This window comes from Paramacrobiotus metropolitanus, unplaced genomic scaffold (assembly GCF_019649055.1).
Source record: "Paramacrobiotus metropolitanus isolate TYO unplaced genomic scaffold, Prichtersi_v1.0 Parri_scaffold0000013, whole genome shotgun sequence".
In the NCBI taxonomy this organism is placed as follows: Eukaryota; Metazoa; Tardigrada; class Eutardigrada; order Parachela; family Macrobiotidae; genus Paramacrobiotus; species Paramacrobiotus metropolitanus.
This window is the reverse complement of record NW_026570233.1, coordinates 881,415-899,051: the sequence shown is the minus strand read 5'-3', so window position 1 is coordinate 899,051 and position 17,637 is coordinate 881,415. Positions and strand designations below refer to the sequence as shown.

Genomic DNA, 17,637 nt, shown 5'->3' with positions numbered 1-17,637 from the left:
AACTTGATGCTACTAATTTTTTCGACAGCAAAAAGTGCAGTTAATATTACATTTCATAACTGGTTACTGGTGCTTTCAAGTACAAGACACAATTAACCAACGGGTGAGAATAATTCCGATTGCAGCTTTCTTGATCAACATTCCCAGGTGCCGATGTAATTAAGGGAAGTGGGCCGGTACATGGTACCAAATTCGTGCACATGCACAAAAACTACACTTTCGCGCACTCCCAAACACATTTTTGTTTCGGTTTATGACATTCTATAGCCAAAAGGTTTGTATAAACTGGTGTGAAAACCGTTTGTGCGCGCAACATCCGGTTCGGGAGTTATGGCTGTTAGAAAATTCCAACAAGTTTAAATGCATTCAGGTGTACCAAAAGTCTCATTATGGGCCGATCTCCCTCAAATTTTGCACGTAAATGCGCATGTCCATGAAGATCGTTTCTACACCGATCCAGACTTCCATAATTTTTTTCAAATTTTAAAACGAATTTTAAAATTTTTGAAATTAAATTAAATTTGAAAAACATGCTAGAACGGTGGATCGGTGTAAAACATTCTTCGTGGTTATGTCCATTTACGTGCAAAATTCGAGGGAGATCGGTTCATAATGAGACTTTTGGTACACCTGAATGCATTTAAACCTTTTGGAATTTTCTAACAGCCATAACTCCCGAACTGGATGTTGCGCGCACAAACGGTTTTCACACCAGTGTATACAAACCTTTTGGCTATAGAATGTCATAAACCGAAACAAAAATGTGTTTGGGAGGGAGCGAAAGTGTAAGTTGTTGTGCATGTACACGAATTTGGTACCATGTACCGGCCCACTTCCCTTAACTTGTCTGTCATCAAAATCACTGCCTAATTTCAGCTATGTTGTACAGGAGATAATGATGCTAGCGAGCGCTCTGCAACTGGTATCGGTGAACGCTTCTCCTCCTTCTTCTCCTTCTCCTGATCCCCGTGTGAAAAGCGACGTTGCGACCGTGAACTGACACCGTGAACTGTCCTGGAGGTCATCGTGAATATGTACTCGGTGTGGGTTGTGTGCAAATCCTACTACGAAGACAACGGATCCACGTATTCCGCATGTTGAATTTGGCCGGCATGGTCCAGCAATACTTCAGCAGAGGTCTACGCTACACTAGCGGAGTAACCACTCACTCTATCGCAGTGACTTGCTGGACATCTTTAGCAAGTATCACACGATCCTCATACATGCTCAACAGTACAGGTATCGTGCAAGTCGATTCTTCTCGCTACATCAAATTAATTTTGCCATCATAACATTGGTCAGGTGCACCCTAGTTGATATTGCGTCTGGACATAATACTTTTAATTCTGGTGCTTGGACAGCGTGAAATTACGAGTATGTCAAGGAAAGTGATCAGATCATCAGAGTCTTTCATAGATTGTATTGTGATGTACATCATGTACTACAGATGCTCTGATGCGATACAGCTTGACAAACAAACTACAGCTTGACATAATAAAAGAAAACAAATTTTTTATTCAGAAAAATCGCTTACAAGTATGCAAAAACTATCTATTTATGCAGATGCCTATTTATGCAGGTTCTTGCGTAGGCCTTTATGGAAGTCTTATAGAATTACCTACTGTACTTATGCATCTGGCTGTTCAAGCGAATTTCTGAGCAAGATTTTATGCATATTGTACTGCAAAAATTTATGCAGCTTTTATGCACTTTTTTTTAGTTGTGCAGTTTGTGGTGTTTTTCATGGAAGTATTTTTTCAAATACGTACTTAATATTAATACAAGATGGCCTCAGCGGAATTTAGTTATGCCAAGGACTTTTTATGCAGTTTGCCTGGCATTACTGTAGCGCTTGCCTACAGTATAATATGCTTTAGTAGAATCGCGCACGTTTTTGAACACCATTTGAGTAATAACTAACTAAAATTTCAGTTTGCCGTTTGAAGTTCTGGTGATAACTTGGAGTGAATACACTGCATTTTCAGCAATACCGCAAATAAGAAAAATTCAGTGACATAGCAGAGCGTTATTGCACTGACTTTATTCACATTTTTTCAGGCAGCATAGCTGTAATCCGAAATCCTTCGAATAAGAGGGATCACAGTAACGATAATAAGAAGCCTTTACATTTAAGGATCGGTTTTAATGCAAAATTGGTACCTTAACGAGTACCTATGTTTATACACAAAGATTACAACCCAGGAAACTCAGGAAAGGCCGCACCATTAAGCAGTATAAATAAAGAGCGACAACACTGACTGTTGCAACAATCGAGCTAGTAAATTAGGCAGATAAAGGTCAAACAGCTACATTAAGAAGTGTACTGATATTTTATGAAATTACTATACATATCCACCAGGTTCTCACGATCAGCCACATTGCTGTAGGTCAGACAGATGCCGAATGTTCTCTTCATGTCGCTGTCTTTATCGTTGCATCCGGAGTACCGGGAACCCAGACGCAGGTAATAGGCCTTGCACAGTAGCCACAACTCCTGTAGCGCCGTGACGGTCTCGCGGCATTTTACGGGCATGCTGGCCTCGCTGATTTCCAGAGTCACCGTCTCGCGCTTGGTCCGCGGAAGATCGCGGTGGGCGAAAGCGTTATGCACAGCGTCGGACAAAGTCGTGATTTTCTGCAAAACAGCAGTGTCGGTTAATTATGATGGTCTGCTTTCGCTGGCAGTTTAGATCTACAGTGAATTTTGTAGAATCAAAAGTTTTACGTTCCATTAAATAAAAGGCAGAAGCGAAGTTTGTAAACCGCTAAGATTGTAGTCACGATCGGATGGTGGACGAAGACTACTCGTAGATAAAAATTGAAAAAGGTCGATAGCAAATCTACTCAGAATGTTTTTAATGCACTTTGTACAACCAAAACAAAAAGCGTCAAAAATGCAGACTGTACTAAGCGTTGCACTAACCCGTGCGAGAGCATCCTGGGGCACTCCCTTAGCGAAGACACCAAAATAGGCAAAAATTGCTGCGGTCAGGAAGATCACTAGAAACTTTGCTGCCATTTTCAGTGATAATCGAGATCGTGCTTGATCAAATTACAGTAAATACAGGCGTAATAGTCAAACGATTAATAGTGAGCAATGTAATGCAGTTGTGACTTCAATGGTGGAACGTTTAATTTATATACCAGTCGATCTGGAAAGGTGTAACACAGAAGTGACGACGATATCCAAAGGTGCTTTTGGGTGTATTATGTTATTTTTGTTTTTGTTACGGATGATGTCATGAGTCATGACCTACTGGACTTTATTACGCAAAAAGCACTGGGTGTGGGACAAAGGTTAACCAAAAGCAAAGGTTAATCAATATGACATCATCCAATATTATGTTTGTGAGCGAAGTAATGCAGAAGTATAGATTGGAAACGTTAGCTTTATAGTCTTTACTTAAATAATTCAATTAATATAATTTTAATAATTGATCCCCTTTGTTTATGGCTGGAGGCGGAAAGTCTTTTTAATAACTAGAACGAAGGCATTTGAAAATTCAGAATGTGTGCTTTGCCAAACATTTATAATATTCATAAACCTATTTTTGCCTGTTACCGCAGCTAGAAGTTCGCATAGTTTTAGAATAAAATCTTTGAAAAAACTGTTGGTATTTGCGGTTTGACACAGCGCCTGCAAGGTAGTCATTGTTTACCGTGTCAAAACTGTTGGAGCATTTTGTGATCATTTAGGCACAATAAGTTTTGAGCCAGTGCTACTCAGAGTTTCAGTCTTTAATTTATGTTTCTATTTTATTCTTTTTGATTTTGCTTTCCAAAGCTAATGTGAAAGCATTAGTGTCTAAACGCCTGCCGCGCTTATTGGTAATAATTATGGATACTTAATGGTGTTATTGCATTAATTTTAACTGACAAATGCACTATTTTGACTAATGGTAATGTTTGTCAGTACGAGTACTTTAACAACCGTATAAAGAAATCTATATGGAGCCTCATTGTGAATAGGTATCTGGTTTTGCGATCTGCTTGTTAACTGGGAGCGCCGATTCGTACTTTACTAATTACATCACCCGGCGTCAGTGGCCTCGATACATGCACTGGAGATAAGCATCGCGCTACAAAAACAGGATAACACGCCACGGAAATCTATGCAAAAACTTTGAAAATGTCGTCAGTGATGTTTTCATTCATGTGGCCGCAAAAGGAGTATAAAACAGAATTCCGCATAAGCAGTTAGGCATCCAACGTTACAATTCAGTTTTTTCTTGTTTTGCAGTAGCAGCTAAGTTCTCCAGTATATTTCGTTCGATCTCCAGTATATATTTCCAGTTCTCCAATATTTTTAACGGTACGATGGCGATCAGGTTTATTGCAGTCCTCCTCGTGTCGATAGCTGTGGGGTACGCCGCCGCCGATCTAATGGAGCAGCCAGACCAAGCTCTTACACAGGTGGGTGCAATATCGTATTGAGAGAGTCCGCTATAAAGGCAAAAAAATTTTCTTTACATACCTTCTAATATCTTTTTGTATTGTTGTATAACCGTCAAACCTGTACCACTCAATCGCACTATCGGTTTCGGAAAAAAGTTTTAAAGTTTGCCAGCGCGTTAGAATAAGTTAGATGTTAGTATTCCTAATTCCTTACAAGAGTTATTTCTAGAGGACACATTGTTAGTTTTTTTGCAATGACAACCAGTGTCTAATATTAATGTGAGATATGTATTACAGGAAATAACAAAACTGTCGAGCGCTCTACAACTGGCATCGGCCAGCGTCTCTCCTCAGCGAATAAAACGCGATGTGACCGCCGCCGATTTGACCATAATGTGCCGCGAGCAGATCACAAACCTGTATGAGCTGTGGCTCCTGTGTAAGGCCACCTATGAGAAAACCGGATCTCGGCATTCCCAATGTCTGGATGTGGACAACAGCGCCAGGACGATTTTCACCACGTGTCTGAGCTTCACCAGCGGAAACGATCGCAGTAACCTGATGGACATTTATAGCAAGTACATTACGAGTCGCTATACATCCTAATTTGCGCATGCCATTGTCGTTCTCACATTCTCACGACGTCGGTCTTGCTGGTAGCTGGTGTAAATGTGTTGCAATAAGTATGTTTTTTTATATAGCACTCCTAAGCAATGCAAAATGTTCATTGGTTGTTTTGTGCTACGTTGCTTTGATAGTAAAATCAGTTGGCAATAATGAAATGTAATAAATTAATTTTACGTAATCAAACAACTTCTGGTTCAGAAAGTAATAAATACGCACAATTACGCACAAAAGCAGCAAGTGGATAAAACTCATCATAAAACAATGCTTTCCAAAGGTACGAGTACTATCGAATTTGCGCGTGAATTGACTGAATTCGCACATGATATATACAGTATCTCATTCAAGCACTGATCGGGTATTTTATACTGTGGTTAAGTGATTAATAAACTTGGCAAAAGCGTTGCGAGCATATCTAATTCGGTACGGAGCAGTATTTGATATTGGCAAATGTGGATTGTTCCGGTACTTCATGCAAGCACGATTTAACCTTTCTGACACACCGCCATTGTAGAATCACTATGGCACTGCTCCTCAACATCTTGCACTATCGTGTTATTCTGTTTCTGTTCTAGCAGACATTAATTTTATGGATGCCATTTAATGCTTTCCCGCAGTGGAAAACCTGGTTAGTGTTAAGCAACAGCTTTGTGGATCATTCGATTGAATACCGATGCTCGGGAATGCACGACGGCATCATTGCATCTACCTTTTAAGCGTTAATGGAGGTGTATCCGCGCAAACATGAAATTTGTTTGCTTGAAATTCACCGATCAACAGGAATGATGGCTGCTGTAAAGAGTCTGTGGGTCTTTTGTGCGAAAAAAAAAATTCAAAAAGTGGTTGAACTTGTCGCGCGCGATTGTTTTTGAGTCGCTACGAAAGGTCAATTTCGTAACGTCAGCGGTATAAGCTTCCCATATACATATATCGCACGCCATTGTTACGAGTATGAAGCAGAAAATAGCCAAGACATTAACTCTTACTATTCAAAACCGTAATGTACTAATGATTGACGCAATCATCTAAATATGCGTATGGTCATCAGAAAGTCTGATGGCATAGATGAGCTTGAAATGTATGGCTGCGGCCGCGCTATGTCGGAACTCTTCAGCATCCAACGGCTTATTCTCTATGCGCCATTTGTCATGCATGATATTTCGCTAACCTGCCCTCTCATAGCGGGAATTTTCCGCAGTCGGTGCAGCGGTAATTGCAGAGCAATTAACATTAAATATTTAAATGACGTAGTCGAAGGACTCAAGCTTCCCGTGGACATTTTGATTATATTCTTACAAAATTGCAGTTTCTGAGACATGTTAAATATTTACACAGTAGGCCCAATTATCGCGTTTCTGACGGTTTCTTACAAAGTAGAAAACGAATTATTGATGGAAATTGGACGCATACAGCCGCGCGACATTAAGACGTTTCTAGCTGCTCTCGACAGGGGATTTGATGAGCAGCGTATATAATGGCAAATCTAGGCGGTACACCCTACACAGTAAGACTGAAAATACGGCAGTTTAGACGAGAAGAGAAGTTTGCATTAGTCCAAGCAATTTAAGAATTATCAACGTGTTACTTTCCGGTGTGCTACTGCTACTTATTCTCACACTGTCGAAAATGTCCACAGTACTACTTAAATTGTGCTTGACGATGTTTTTTGTTGCATTCTCCATCGATGGATGCAGGTGTGCTCTTAAAACTTCGTTAGAGCGAGTGCGAAGAGGTAAGTTACAGAGTGTGGGAATTCTTAAGAAATCTGTCAGTATTCTGAAACAAAATAATTACAGTCGAACCTTCTGCCGTCGAAAAACGCCAGGACCATACAAGCCGACAGTTTAAAGATGACCATCTACTGCTTCTTCTGAGCCAACCAATCACCGATAATGCCATTGCGTCATCGGCAGATCTACGTGCCCTTTTAAAATTGCAACCATTGAAGTCGGAACGCACTTCGTCAGTCAAGCACCAGTACAGTTCATTGGTGCCGCCCAGTGCGCTGCCATCGAGTGAGACCCTGCCGACCAGCAACTGGTACCTTGGCCGAAAGTAATTTTAAACCTACTGCAAACGCTTGAATTGTCTATACAACGCGCTTTTCCGCTTTTATCGGTGTAGATCTTCGCTAACGTAACGTAACCAGCGTTTCCATGTCGTACAACCTACCGGCTTATCACCTGGGCTTCTGTAATCGTCAACGTCTGAATTATTGTTAATTAAATAATTAACCTTTATAGTGCGTTGCCGTGTCACAGTTTTACAAGAAACTTGATCCAGCTGATATGTGCCAAATTTATGATAACTGCGTCCTAGTATACGTAGAAAATCATGATCCTATTGATTGACAATACGGAAGACAGTGGTCTGGAAAAGTTGGAACGTGTCATGTTTATACCATAGTATTTCTGGATCAAGAAACCACATCTATTATATAACTACCCCGTAACCTCCGGATTGGAGTAAACCAAAAAATTAATCAAGAAACTGGTAATGATATCCGAGTCAGCGTAGGTTTTCGGAAGCTGTGTTACATGCATTTTTGTTTGCAAAAGAATTGCCAGGAATTAGTCCAACAGATGCCATCATGCCGGTATGATCGGTGAAACTGCAAGTTCAAACTTCAAGGTGACCTTCAAAAAATCGTCACTGTAAGGTTGCATAGAGATTATTATATTCTAATAAAAATAACACATTTCCATTCTTTTCAACTGAACAACTTTTTCAGTGAGGCAAGCAAATGCCAAAAGACTTCGACTTAAGATTTCGAAAACAATTAACATAAAAACAAATTTATCGGAGCAAAAAACTGTATAGCGCAATAAGTGTTAAGCTTTTAGAGGCGTCTGTTTTAATCAGCGCTGATCAGCGTGCTAACGGAATTAATGAATATTCCATATTATGGCCACAGTAAGTGATCAGAGCAGCGCATAAAACATACGCATCTAAGATAACTTTAATACCGGCCAGCAGGCTAAAATAACCGCGGAACAGAACTGTCGTTCAAGCCGTCCAGAAATGGCACTTGTAAAACCTGCGCTCAAGAGCTTATCGACTGCAAGAATTTTCCTAAACCTAACCGACCTTTCATTGCTATCAAATGGTGGTCAAGACTGCTAGGTTATTGGTCGATCTTGTAATCTAACTTAATTTGGTTTGCCAATTTGTTTATCCAACAAGTAAAAACCTACTAAAATTTATCATCTACAGCAAAACAGATTCCTTAAAAGGCCCGGCTGACCTTTCTGTGCTGTCCTGTAAAGCTCATGGTTGTTATACATAGTTAAAGCCCACATATCACTCTCAAGGCTAAAGTATTTATGTGTGGAGATGTCCCCTGTGATTTGGGGTCTCCAGTCTGGCAACGTAAGAACTCAAATAAGCTTTACTTCTTTAAAAATTCAACAGTACTATAGCGTGCGAAATCAGCGAGAGTGAATGGAATAAAAATATAAAGTTAACTGCTGCGTAATTCTACGACATAGTTAATCGTGCAATGCTGTCGATATACTTACGTACTTTTTAACTGACAACTCATTTTTGTTATGGTGGGCCGGTATACGCTGTCGGCTGTTGCCAAAAAAAACTGGGCTTTTGCAGCAAAATTGCAGGATCACCTTGGAAAAAACCCTCTCTCATGACTGTCTATGTTAGGATATGCGCCATGGATCTAAAGGAAACACCCGTTGATAGCAACCACAGCATCTCATTAATCGAGACGGCTTTTGCCAAGTTCATCCGCTTCGCCAACCGGAAGATCCGTGAAGATATCGGGGAGCCTCGTTAAACCGCTATTTGAGACAGCGTTTAAATTTAGGAGCGGTCACAGGAAAGGCAGCAGCTGTTTGTGGCACACCGAACGCACATTCAAAGATATTGACGACTATAAGAACCGTATTTACAAAAACTTTATTTCATCATTGACCATTTACCAAAACGATCATAATACTTAGTCCTGGTTAAATTAGATAAATAGGCTGTGTTTGTAATATAAAATACAATTAACTTCGAATGCACTTACATATTGTACAACCGGCTTTGTATTGCGTAGTTCGTACCATAGCAGCGTTAGATCAAGGTTACTTTGAAAGAAAAACACAGTGTTGCTTTGGGAGTTCAGGTCTGAATATTTATTGCATATCAAGATACATCACCAAGCGGTTTCATTTCAAATATGTATCTTGTGCCGGAAAATTTTCGCCGAGTAAAGTTATCTGTTCTCCAAAAATTGTGTACATGTGAGAAAGTGCAAAAAGATGTTCGGGATTTTCGTACATGCACGAACACGAATTTATAGTGTACAGACACTATAGAGTATTGAAAATGGTCAATCAGTTGGAGACTTGGAGTATATACATTACGATACAAATTGAGCGTAATTTTATTCGCAGTTCTTTAATCATGCGCAGTTAGCAGGAAAAACGGAATTGCTGGTGGTTAAATTAGTTGTAGCTTTCCCATAGTGGACCCATTGACAGATGTACAAAGTATAAGAGCGTTCCGTTTCAAATTGTCAATCGAAAATGCTGATCCTCGAAGATGACTGTTTTATTCAGGCTCTGAGCGGACATTTAACAGTCCTGTTAAACGGTTAACAAATTTACCAAAAGCATTGCGGCACAGCTGATCCGGTGCGGAGTACCGTAGTATTCGATATTGGCAAATGTGGATTGTTCCTGTGTTCCGTGCGATATCACGGTTTGACCTTTCTGACACACCACAATCAGGGGGTCTGTATGGTTTTGCTCCACGGCATCTTCCACTTTCGTATTATTTTGTTCGAGCAGATATTTATGAATGTTCTTCAGTGCTTTCCTGCAGTGGAAAACCTGGTTGTCTTAAACAGCAGCTTTGTGGAGTTATGCGACGAAATGTTAATTCTCGGGAATGCAGCCGATGGCACCATTGCAGGAGAGCGTTAATGGAGGTGTATCCGAGCAAATCTGAAACTCGTTAATCCAGCGATCAACAGGAATGATGGTTGGTACCACGTCCTCGTAAAGAGTCTGTGGATCTTTCTGTGCGTAGACGAAATTTAGAAACAAGTCGAATTTGTCTCGGCAGTTTGTGCTTGCATCGCTATCGAATGTCAGTTTCGTAACATCAGCCGCATAAGCATCAAACATATCAGCGCTAATCATCCCGTTATTGCACGTTGCGGTGACTGTCCGCGGTGCGGTTTGATTGACTTCTTTGCCTTCTTCGGCCATTTGTAGAATCTTAGAATGGATATTATACAAAAACGTCCGACAACGGAAACTACTGTCAGCCGATACACTAAGGGATGCCGCATCGGTTCGGCGTAGATTCGGTTCGCTGGTTGTCACATGTAAGTTGCCGGTGCATTCCACTTTGATCGGAGGCGGTTTATAACACACAACGGGCTTGGATATCTTCACTGGTTCCGCGCCTATGAAATTTAAACGTTATCCTAAATATTTCTGGATACGCTGACAGTATACAAATAACGCGCATAAACTACAGTAAAAAGTTGAGTTGTTATATTGCTCGTATAGCTTGTTGTTATATTGCTCACTTACACTGAGCATGAAGATCGAGCGGAAATTGGGAGGTCTGATTATAATTTACTCCGTTAGCGCCACCACACATGAACAGTACGCTGACCGGACGCTGGCTGGTAGGTTTGTTAATTTTTCCGGCCCATTCCAAAAAATCTTTCATTTCGCAGCAGGAGCAGTTGCTGCTTGACGGACAGAATTTAGGCGTCCAGAAATTCCAGTCCCGATTCGTGGGTTGCTGCGCCAAACTTGGCGCGATGGGATCTCGCGGGGTTAGCGTGCTTAGGACGCTCTTTGGAATTGTTGGTAGACCAAACTGGGACATTCTTAGAGAAACTAATGATAATGTAAAGTGTATGCCGCTCCGCTCCATTGACCGGATAGCCCATTGGTTAAGATGTAGATGTTCCTATAAACGCAAATACTGTAAATGATTATCCGTATAAATGATATGGTTTAAGTAACAGCAGACGAACGCAAATGCGATGCAATATACCTAGCTTACCAAATTTTGAGCCAATGGTTCGAAGACCGACCAGGCAATTTCCATTATTAATTTGCCCTGAAGAGAGATAAATGCCAATTTTGGCGCAATGCCAATGTTCAGTGCTGGGACCAGAGGATACGTTAGTAGCTAAAATGCGCCGGGCGAAATTGTCTCTGTGTCGTTGTGGTAAGTTTTTCGGTATTCAACGGACGAAATCCACGGAAAAACTCGTTATCCAAATATCCAACTTGACTACGTTCTATCTGAAACCACGTTAACTGATGTTTAACATTTTGTACAAACCGTAAATAAGGATACAGTGTCGCATTTGCGGTTGTTCAGAATCCATAAAAACGGACAGCGGTAAGCGCGTCACGGAACAGAAGAGGTTCGCTTTGTTCGCGAAGTGTGTCACTATGAGAACTGTGCATAGTTGGGCACATGGGCAGTAGCTCTTTGGTAGAGCCCAGTACCAGGTTGACATCGAAATCTGCTGGAATATTAAGGTTTCGTTCCAAGTAGTTAAGCTGATTTCCGTTGTAAGTGCAGTTCGAGTTGGGCAGATGTGCCGCGAATGAAAGACCTTATTCCATAAATACCGACCACGACACAATCAGTAAAGCACTTTCTATCTCAAATTATTTACAGAAACCTGAATGGTAACGGATGGCCTAAATGTGAGTACAAGACTGGAACACAGGAATTCCTGCTGCAAACACGCGAAATATGCACGAAGAAGAATGGTAATATTTACCGATCCTGTACGCTAGATGGTAGCAGAAGCGATAGTAATCCGTCCCCAGGCTTTAGCTGGGAATGAAGGACAGAGGGACCGAAAGGTCAATAAAGGAACGAGAAGCTGAGGATACCACGTTTGCAATGCAGTCCCGAATCCGGATGCGAGCGCCAATTAAATAAAAAGCAACTGAAGACTTAAGGTAAAAGGTCACCAAGTGGTCTCCGAAATCGAACACGAGATCAAACCGTGAATTTAGTCACATCGAGATCAGATCTCTAGCTTGTTGGAATTACAAACGCTTATTTTACAACTGCGCGATACCTCGCTTATATACCTCTAGCCCTCGCAGGTACCTCGCTCAAATCACAGAAGAACAATACAATCGCTACTGAACTCACTACAACGACATGTACTACAAGACCGCCACAGATCAGGCCACAATTTCTCTGCATAATAAAAAAATTTTCATTTTTAAACGGGAAAATGATTTTCATGAGGCTTGCTAAAGAGCGTATACAGATAAACGGTACATCCTGCATAAATGTACATGTACACAAACAACACTTTTCAGGGTTGGTGTGGTTGATTGTCCTCAACGTCATTTCAATGCTGATAATTGTAGCAAGATACCCCTCTAATTGATCTGATATGTACAATACGTTGCGGTATACGGAGATTCTCAGTTCACAATTAAGGCACATCTTTACGCTTGCGAAAACAGTTCCGGTTGTTTGATAAGCAGTGACGATGTTTCATTGACTGCTTATCTAAGATTGTGGTTTTGTATTAAAGCAATTTTATCGGTTTTGAGTTCTAACACTTTGTATCACATTTGAAAACGACGCCTTCGTTAATTGTTTCTAGAGTACCACCAATAAACAGTACATACGATATGTTACGTACAATTATGTATGACTCATTTCCTGCGATAGTCCACCGTAGTATTGTGATTTGGCAGTTAACTTTGTTAGCAACTTGATTCGGCAATAAACTGTACACTGCACATCTGCAGTCAAGAAAATTATGTTGCCACTCAGTTTAGAAAGTTGAAGTTTCAGTTTGCCTTTCCATCTTTACCTTTGCCTTAAAACCGTGAAATCCTAAGCCTTTACCTTTACCGTTTTCATTTGCCGCTCAAAAACGCCGTTTAAAAAACTTTGCCGTTAAAATACAAAACTAACATTACCACACTGCCGTTTGTAGACTTTTTTTCTTGCGATATTATCCTAACAAATTTGCATATGTACATGCGGATGTGGACGATTATAGTGCAGATAAGGATCATGATTAGTCAACGACCTACACATATAGGGGGCAAAACTAAACGTGTTCCACGGTTCCCCTGTATTGCTGCCGTCACCCGGCTAGAGTTTTACGTTGTGGCTAAACATGGCGCTTATGTACCGCGCCAGATTTAACCATATGTATTGCCGTAACGTTACACTCCAGGCGGGTGACGGCAGCAATACAGGGGAACCATGGAACACGCTTAGTTTTGCCCCCTATATATATGTGAGGAAAATTGATACCGTTTTTGCACTTTTGCCCCTTCAATTACGTGCTTCCAGATTTTACATTATCTGTACATCTACCGCGTCATCGCGTCTAGGTATGTAGTGTACAGAGTACATGCAACGTTTCAGTGTACAGAGTACATGCAATTGTGTATTGCATGCAGTAACACAGATGCATACTACAAGTATCCAGTGGACTTTATAAAGATGTACACTGTATAAACCCACAGCCGACAGCGCTATGGGATATGCGTAAACATGATTTTGAAGTCCGATGTATATACTGACAAGAATATTTGCGCACTTTCATTATTCTAATTTCCCAATTCATAAAAAGGAGCAGTTGCAGGTGGTACCAATGTTTACCGGATGGAACATATCATAATCTTTCGTCCAGATTGTTGTTCCGTAATTCAACAAGCTCTGCGGGAGCTCTTATTATAAGGGGCTGCATAATTCCAGCGGATATAAGCTGTGCGTTATGTGCTGTTATTAGGAATTAGGATAGTGCTATGCAGGGGTTTTTGGAGAGTGCTGCCCGATTTTAATTACACATTTCGACCTGGTTGTTGAGGAATTAAGCACAGTGTTGTAATTCACAGTTGATCTTTTTAAAGCGACGATGACCTTTTTCACAAAGTATTGCTTCCTTCTTATTGGAACTGTCAGTCTAACATATGCTTCGTTAACGGAGTTTAATAACACCACAATTATTGTTAACCTAATGTCCAATGGGAGGATAATTGAGTTAAACAAACTGCCGGTTGTCAACCTGCCCGGTGGACCAGCAATCGACGCGGAAACGTTTTTCGCTAGAGAGTGCTGCAGCTGCAGGGCACCAGAACCAATTCCACAATCCGAGCAGCCAGCGGCTAAGCTCCCGACGTACACTGAAATGACCTTTTACTCCGTGGCCTTTGGGATCGTTTTTGCGTTGAGCATGTGGTGGGTCTGGAAGCGATTTGTTCGGAATGACTTACTAGTGTCTGGGGAGATCACCTGGTAGACTGAAAGCCATTTCCGAGTGACGGTGGCGTACAAGGTGAGCGGATTCAGGCAAATTATGTACGCTTTCAGCATTTTCTTCGATTAGAGACCTTTCCCGACTCTGAAACCCGTCCCAGAATGTATCCCCGTACTGTTAAAATCTTATAATGACCCACACCAAACTATGATGCCAACGGCTGTAGCGAAAAGTGATAATAGTAAAATGGATTAGCGGTACATAAAAATTTATTATTTAAGCCGTTAATCAAACTTGTAATTACTTTTGCGCAATAATGCGATATGCAATTGCTCCCCTTAAGCATTAGATTAAAGGTCAACCGAATTTCTGCGAAACTGTTATCTTTAAGCCTGCGTAATTAATAAAAGCCTTTTCCAAAACCCTTCCGGCCATCCCGGAATATAACAACCATTCACCACCTAAAAAAAAACATTGTACAAAAATTACTATTGGTAAAATACAGTTAATCCACCGCAACGTATGGAGCGCGATTAGCGGATAAACGGCGGCAGTATTCTTCCATATTATTGCACTGTTTTTAAACACAATAAATAGACTTAAATGCAAACAGGAAAATCTTGTGTAGGTGGGTAATATGCATTTTTTTCAGCCATGTACGACCAACAATAGTTTTTGCTTTTGCAGAGAATGCACTGAATTAGAATCGGCCACCCGCCGGTTTTCCCGCACTTCCTTTCCACCTTGAGTCCTTGACGCGTTAGGCTATACCACAATTATATCGGAATTCCGTCGACATCGAGTATGCTGACTATCCTTCCCCGAGTTTCCGATCAAGACCCTTCATAATTATATAAATGCATTTGTATTTGCCTGACCGCCCAACTCATCCGATCAACCCAACCGTGCATACACCTGCGCTTATATGCAACCACCCACAGCCCCGGGCTACGTAAACTCGCAGGAGTATACAGAGTACGCCGGGTAAACTACCCTACACACTGGATGCTTCATTAGTGCATTCTTCACATTTCAATATTATATAGTTATATGAATACTGATTATCTGTGCCAGGACTTCGGCCCCTGTCCTTTGAGGCGAAGGATCTCGGCTTCTACTTCACCAATTTTGTTGCTTTAAAGTACATCAAAATTCTCTAGGTATAGCGGTGGATCCAAGAATGTTGACTTTTTGTCAAAATCATTTGTCTGAGTCCAGTGGTCAATCATAAGCTTGTTACCATGGACGCGATAAGAAATACACACTGTTCTAACACAACTTGACCCAGAACAGTAGAAATATCTGAGCTGCTACTTAACAATAAGTACGAGTACAATACAAAGTAAAAAATTCATGTACTGTAACTTAACACGTTAGTCATTATCACGTCAGACATCATTGCAAGTTATGTACTGTATGTACAAGTAAACAGTCCGTGTTTCCGGTTTCGATTAACTTTTGTAAAATGTATCATAATATAGATATTACTAAACATACGTACGGGTTTATTAATGTTATATGACAGTCTGTTAGCGACCGCAAACCAACACATGCTTAGAGTTACTTATCAATAGATTCATATATCCTTACGTCCTTATTTTTTGGAAATTATCTCTTAAATCAAAATTCATTTTTTCAATAAGTTGATAATTTTATGAAATAGAGCATCGCACAAACGTTCCTACCTTTATCATTAAAAAAATCTTAAGTTTTGGAGAAGGTCTAAAAAAATTTTTTGAGGCTGTAGTACTTAAAGATAATTAGTATTTAAAGGTTGTTAGTTTTGGAAATTATCTCCTAAATCAACATTGAGTTTTCCACTAAGCTGTTAATTTTATAAAATAAAGCATCTTCCAAAGCTTCCTACCTGCAGTTTGGAGAAAAATTTTGGTTTCCGGAACGTTTTCAAAAACCCTTTCGAACTTTCTGTACTTAGCGTTTAAAGTTCATAGAAATTTCCAGTAAATTCTGGAAACGTCTCGAATAAGCAAATACAAGTTTGGCCGCTTAGCAACCTAAACTACAGATCTGTACAGTTATTTAAATTGTCAATTCCATCAAAATTATATTTTCTTTTTAATTCTTAAAACCTTTGAGATGTTTTTAAATACATGTTCGAATACCTCAAAAGAACTATAAATTTTTTCAAAGTCGGCTCCAGAGCTTTTACATTTCCAGAATTTCTAAATATTTCTAAATATTTCGACTCGGCCCCGCGCAGCGGGGCCGTAACCTCTACTTTTCTGAGCCTCCAGAGTTTCAAAATTTTAAAAACGTCTAAAAATGTCTGAGTACCTCAATATCTCACTAGCTTAATTGTCTAATTTATATATAATTTCTAAATATCTAAAAGCTGGCCACGGTCTGTTTACCGTATTCATACACGTAGCGGCTCTGTGATACTGTGTGCTTGGGCATTCACTGCCTCGAAATCTAATAAATATGTATTTATTTTATTTTAATAAATACTGAAGATTTCGACTGATGGCTGAAAAAAGCTTTAAATTAGTACTTAACTAAAGATGCAGCCTGCGAGGTCAGAAAGCTTGCAATTAGTAGCTAAAGATGCAGCCTGCGCCGTTACCTCTAATTTTTTGAGCCTCCAGAGTTTCGAAATGTTAAAAATGTCTAGAAATGTCTTTGTACCTCAATATCTCACGGTCTTAATTGTCTGATTTATATGTAATTTCTAAATAGGGTACCCCTATAGGCACACCCTAAAACCACCGTATATTATAGGCACCCCTTTGCCTGTAATAAACGGGGTGCATTTCTAGACATTTTTAAAGACATTTCTAGACATTTCTAGACATTTAAAGACATTTTTAAAGACATTTCTAGACATTTTTAACATTTCGAAACTCTGGAGGCTCAAAAAATTAGAGGTAACGGCGCAGGCTGCATCTTTAGCTACTAATTGCAAGCTTTCTGACCTCGCAGGCTGCATCTTTAGTTAAGTACTAATTTAAAGCTTTTTTCAGCCATCAGTCGAAATCTTCAGTATTTATTAAAATAAAATAAATACATATTTATTAGATTTCGAGGCAGTGAATGCCCAAGCACACAGTATGATAGAGCCGCTACGTGTATGAATACGGTAAACAGACCGTGGCCAGCTTTTAGATATTTAGAAATTATATATAAATTAGACAATTAAGATAGTGAGATATTGAGGTACTCAGACATTGTTAGACGTTTTTAAAATTTTGAAACTCTGGAGGCTCAGAAAAGTAGAGGTCAGTTCAACAATGTAAGAGGACACCATTGGGCCGCACTGGTTTGACCCGACAACTGAAGCTGGACAACTGGAAATACTACATTGACCTGTTCGCTACGGTACAGCTGGGGCTGGACATGCGGCGACAGCGGGGCACCCCTTTTTTTTCCTCAAT

At 40.2% G+C, this 17,637-nt stretch overlaps 3 protein-coding genes and 1 long non-coding RNA gene across 6 annotated transcripts; 2 read left to right on the top strand and 2 right to left on the bottom strand.

Annotated features, from left to right (window-relative positions):
• Positions 1-2,026: 2,026 nt before the first annotated feature.
• Positions 2,027-3,137, bottom strand: LOC129584380 (uncharacterized). Its single transcript, XM_055476537.1, has 2 exons — positions 2,924-3,137; positions 2,027-2,635 (listed from the first exon to the last, which is right to left on the bottom strand). Exons 1-2 carry the CDS (start codon positions 3,017-3,019, stop codon positions 2,312-2,314), a joined length of 420 nt encoding a protein of 139 aa, XP_055332512.1. The 5' UTR covers positions 3,020-3,137; the 3' UTR covers positions 2,027-2,311.
• Positions 3,138-4,134: 997 nt separating this feature from the next.
• On the top strand, positions 4,135-5,194 carry LOC129584385 (uncharacterized). Its single transcript, XM_055476543.1, has 2 exons — positions 4,135-4,413; positions 4,693-5,194. Exons 1-2 carry the CDS (start codon positions 4,318-4,320, stop codon positions 4,999-5,001), a joined length of 405 nt encoding a protein of 134 aa, XP_055332518.1. The 5' UTR covers positions 4,135-4,317; the 3' UTR covers positions 5,002-5,194.
• Positions 5,195-9,498: 4,304 nt separating this feature from the next.
• Positions 9,499-12,182, bottom strand: LOC129584381 (uncharacterized). Its single transcript, XM_055476538.1, has 4 exons — positions 11,783-12,182; positions 11,047-11,291; positions 10,563-10,950; positions 9,499-10,432 (listed from the first exon to the last, which is right to left on the bottom strand). Exons 2-4 carry the CDS (start codon positions 11,089-11,091, stop codon positions 9,897-9,899), a joined length of 969 nt encoding a protein of 322 aa, XP_055332513.1. The 5' UTR covers positions 11,092-11,291; positions 11,783-12,182; the 3' UTR covers positions 9,499-9,896.
• A 582-nt stretch (positions 12,183-12,764) lies between these two features.
• Positions 12,765-15,559, top strand: LOC129584350 (uncharacterized). Of its 3 annotated transcripts, none has more exons than XR_008689875.1 (3): positions 12,765-13,035; positions 13,625-14,323; positions 14,933-15,559. It is a non-coding gene; the product is annotated as an uncharacterized LOC129584350 (long non-coding RNA). The 3 variants fall into 3 exon arrangements; XR_008689874.1 differs by lacking the exon at positions 12,765-13,035 and adding an exon at positions 13,308-13,376 and having other exon boundaries at positions 13,631-14,323; XR_008689876.1 differs by lacking the exon at positions 12,765-13,035 and adding an exon at positions 13,312-13,376.
• Positions 15,560-17,637: the final 2,078 nt, after the last annotated feature.

Bases quoted from the DNA above. Each gene is read 5' to 3' on its own strand.
- LOC129584380 (XM_055476537.1), bottom strand. From the start codon at position 3,019: ATGGCAGCAAAGTTTCTAGTGATCTTCCTGACCGCAGCAATTTTTGCC. The intron at 2,636-2,923 runs GTTAGTGCAACG...GCTGTTTTGCAG, and splicing joins CCCAGGATGCTCTCGCACGG to AAAATCACGACTTTGTCCGA.
- LOC129584381 (XM_055476538.1), bottom strand. From the start codon at position 11,091: ATGGAAATTGCCTGGTCGGTCTTCGAACCATTGGCTCAAAATTTG. The intron at 10,951-11,046 runs GTAAGCTAGGTA...TTGCGTTTATAG, and splicing joins AACCATTGGCTCAAAATTTG to GAACATCTACATCTTAACCA. The intron at 10,433-10,562 runs GTAAGTGAGCAA...TAAATTTCATAG, and splicing joins GCTCGATCTTCATGCTCAGT to GCGCGGAACCAGTGAAGATA.
- LOC129584385 (XM_055476543.1), top strand. From the start codon at position 4,318: ATGGCGATCAGGTTTATTGCAGTCCTCCTCGTGTCGATAGCTGTGGGG. The intron at 4,414-4,692 runs GTGGGTGCAATA...TATGTATTACAG, and splicing joins CAGACCAAGCTCTTACACAG to GAAATAACAAAACTGTCGAG.